This window comes from Egretta garzetta, unplaced genomic scaffold (assembly GCF_000687185.1).
Source record: "Egretta garzetta isolate BGI_Z169 unplaced genomic scaffold, ASM68718v1 scaffold186, whole genome shotgun sequence".
Taxonomy (NCBI): Eukaryota; Metazoa; Chordata; class Aves; order Pelecaniformes; family Ardeidae; genus Egretta; species Egretta garzetta.
In genome coordinates this window covers 23,449-24,147 of record NW_009259969.1, presented here as the reverse complement: position 1 = coordinate 24,147, position 699 = coordinate 23,449, and the positions used below count along the sequence as shown (strand labels likewise).

At 65.4% G+C, this 699-nt stretch overlaps 2 protein-coding genes across 2 annotated transcripts in view; one reads left to right on the top strand and one right to left on the bottom strand.

Moving 5' to 3' along the window:
• The window catches only part of PNKD (PNKD metallo-beta-lactamase domain containing), a 10,035-nt gene extending 9,582 nt beyond the window's left edge, over positions 1-453 (top strand). Inside the window, exons 7-8 of the mRNA XM_035895814.1 lie at positions 70-185; positions 427-453. Of these exons, the coding sequence (XP_035751707.1) occupies positions 70-185; positions 427-453 (143 nt within the window). The remainder of the gene's footprint in view (positions 1-69; positions 186-426) is intronic.
• LOC104127603 (protein lifeguard 3) overlaps positions 1-699 on the bottom strand; it is a 21,070-nt gene that overhangs the window by 10,682 nt on the left and 9,689 nt on the right. The gene's annotated exons all lie outside the window — the stretch shown is intronic.

Below are 699 nucleotides of genomic sequence, written 5' to 3'. Positions count from 1 at the left end.
CCCCCTAACCCCCACTGCCGAGCTGGCGAGCCAGGTGGGGGTGATGCTAAGGGGTACGGGGCTCCGCAGGCCACGAATATGCGCTGGAGTGCCTGACCTTCGCCAGCCTCCTGGAGCTGGACAACCCTGCATTGGAGCAGAAGCTGCAGTGGGCGACACAGCAGCGCCAGGAGAAGAGGAGCACGGTGAGGCTGGGGGGTCCCCTGGCTGCAGTCCCGTCCCCCCCACCCAGCCCCTCGTGGGGTTCCCCATCCCTCAGTGGGGATACTGCACCCCAACACCCTCTTGGATGGCGGGTGCCATAGCAAAAGGGGGTTGGGGGGGCTTGTGAATCTCCCTCCTGGGGTGCAGGGGTGGGGGGGAAGAGTGGAACCCCCCCCATCCATGTGGGCACCCTGTAAGTGATCCCTGCCTTTGTTCCCCTAGACTTGGGGGTCACCAGCTGTCACATAGAAGCACCTCGATCCCCTTTCTGGGGGTCTGTAGCCCCCACCCCACTGCTGGGGCTGTAGGGGTGGCACCAAGGGCTTTTCCTAACCTGCCCCATGCCCCTGTTTTTCTGGGAGCCCCAATTTCCCCCTCCCCAGCACTCAGGGAGCCACCCCCTTCCCCTGGCAGCCCCCAGTGCTTTGCATCTCATTTTTGGGGGGGAGGGCTGGGATAGAGCCAGCAAGGCGGGGAGGGGGGGAGGGGGGGCCA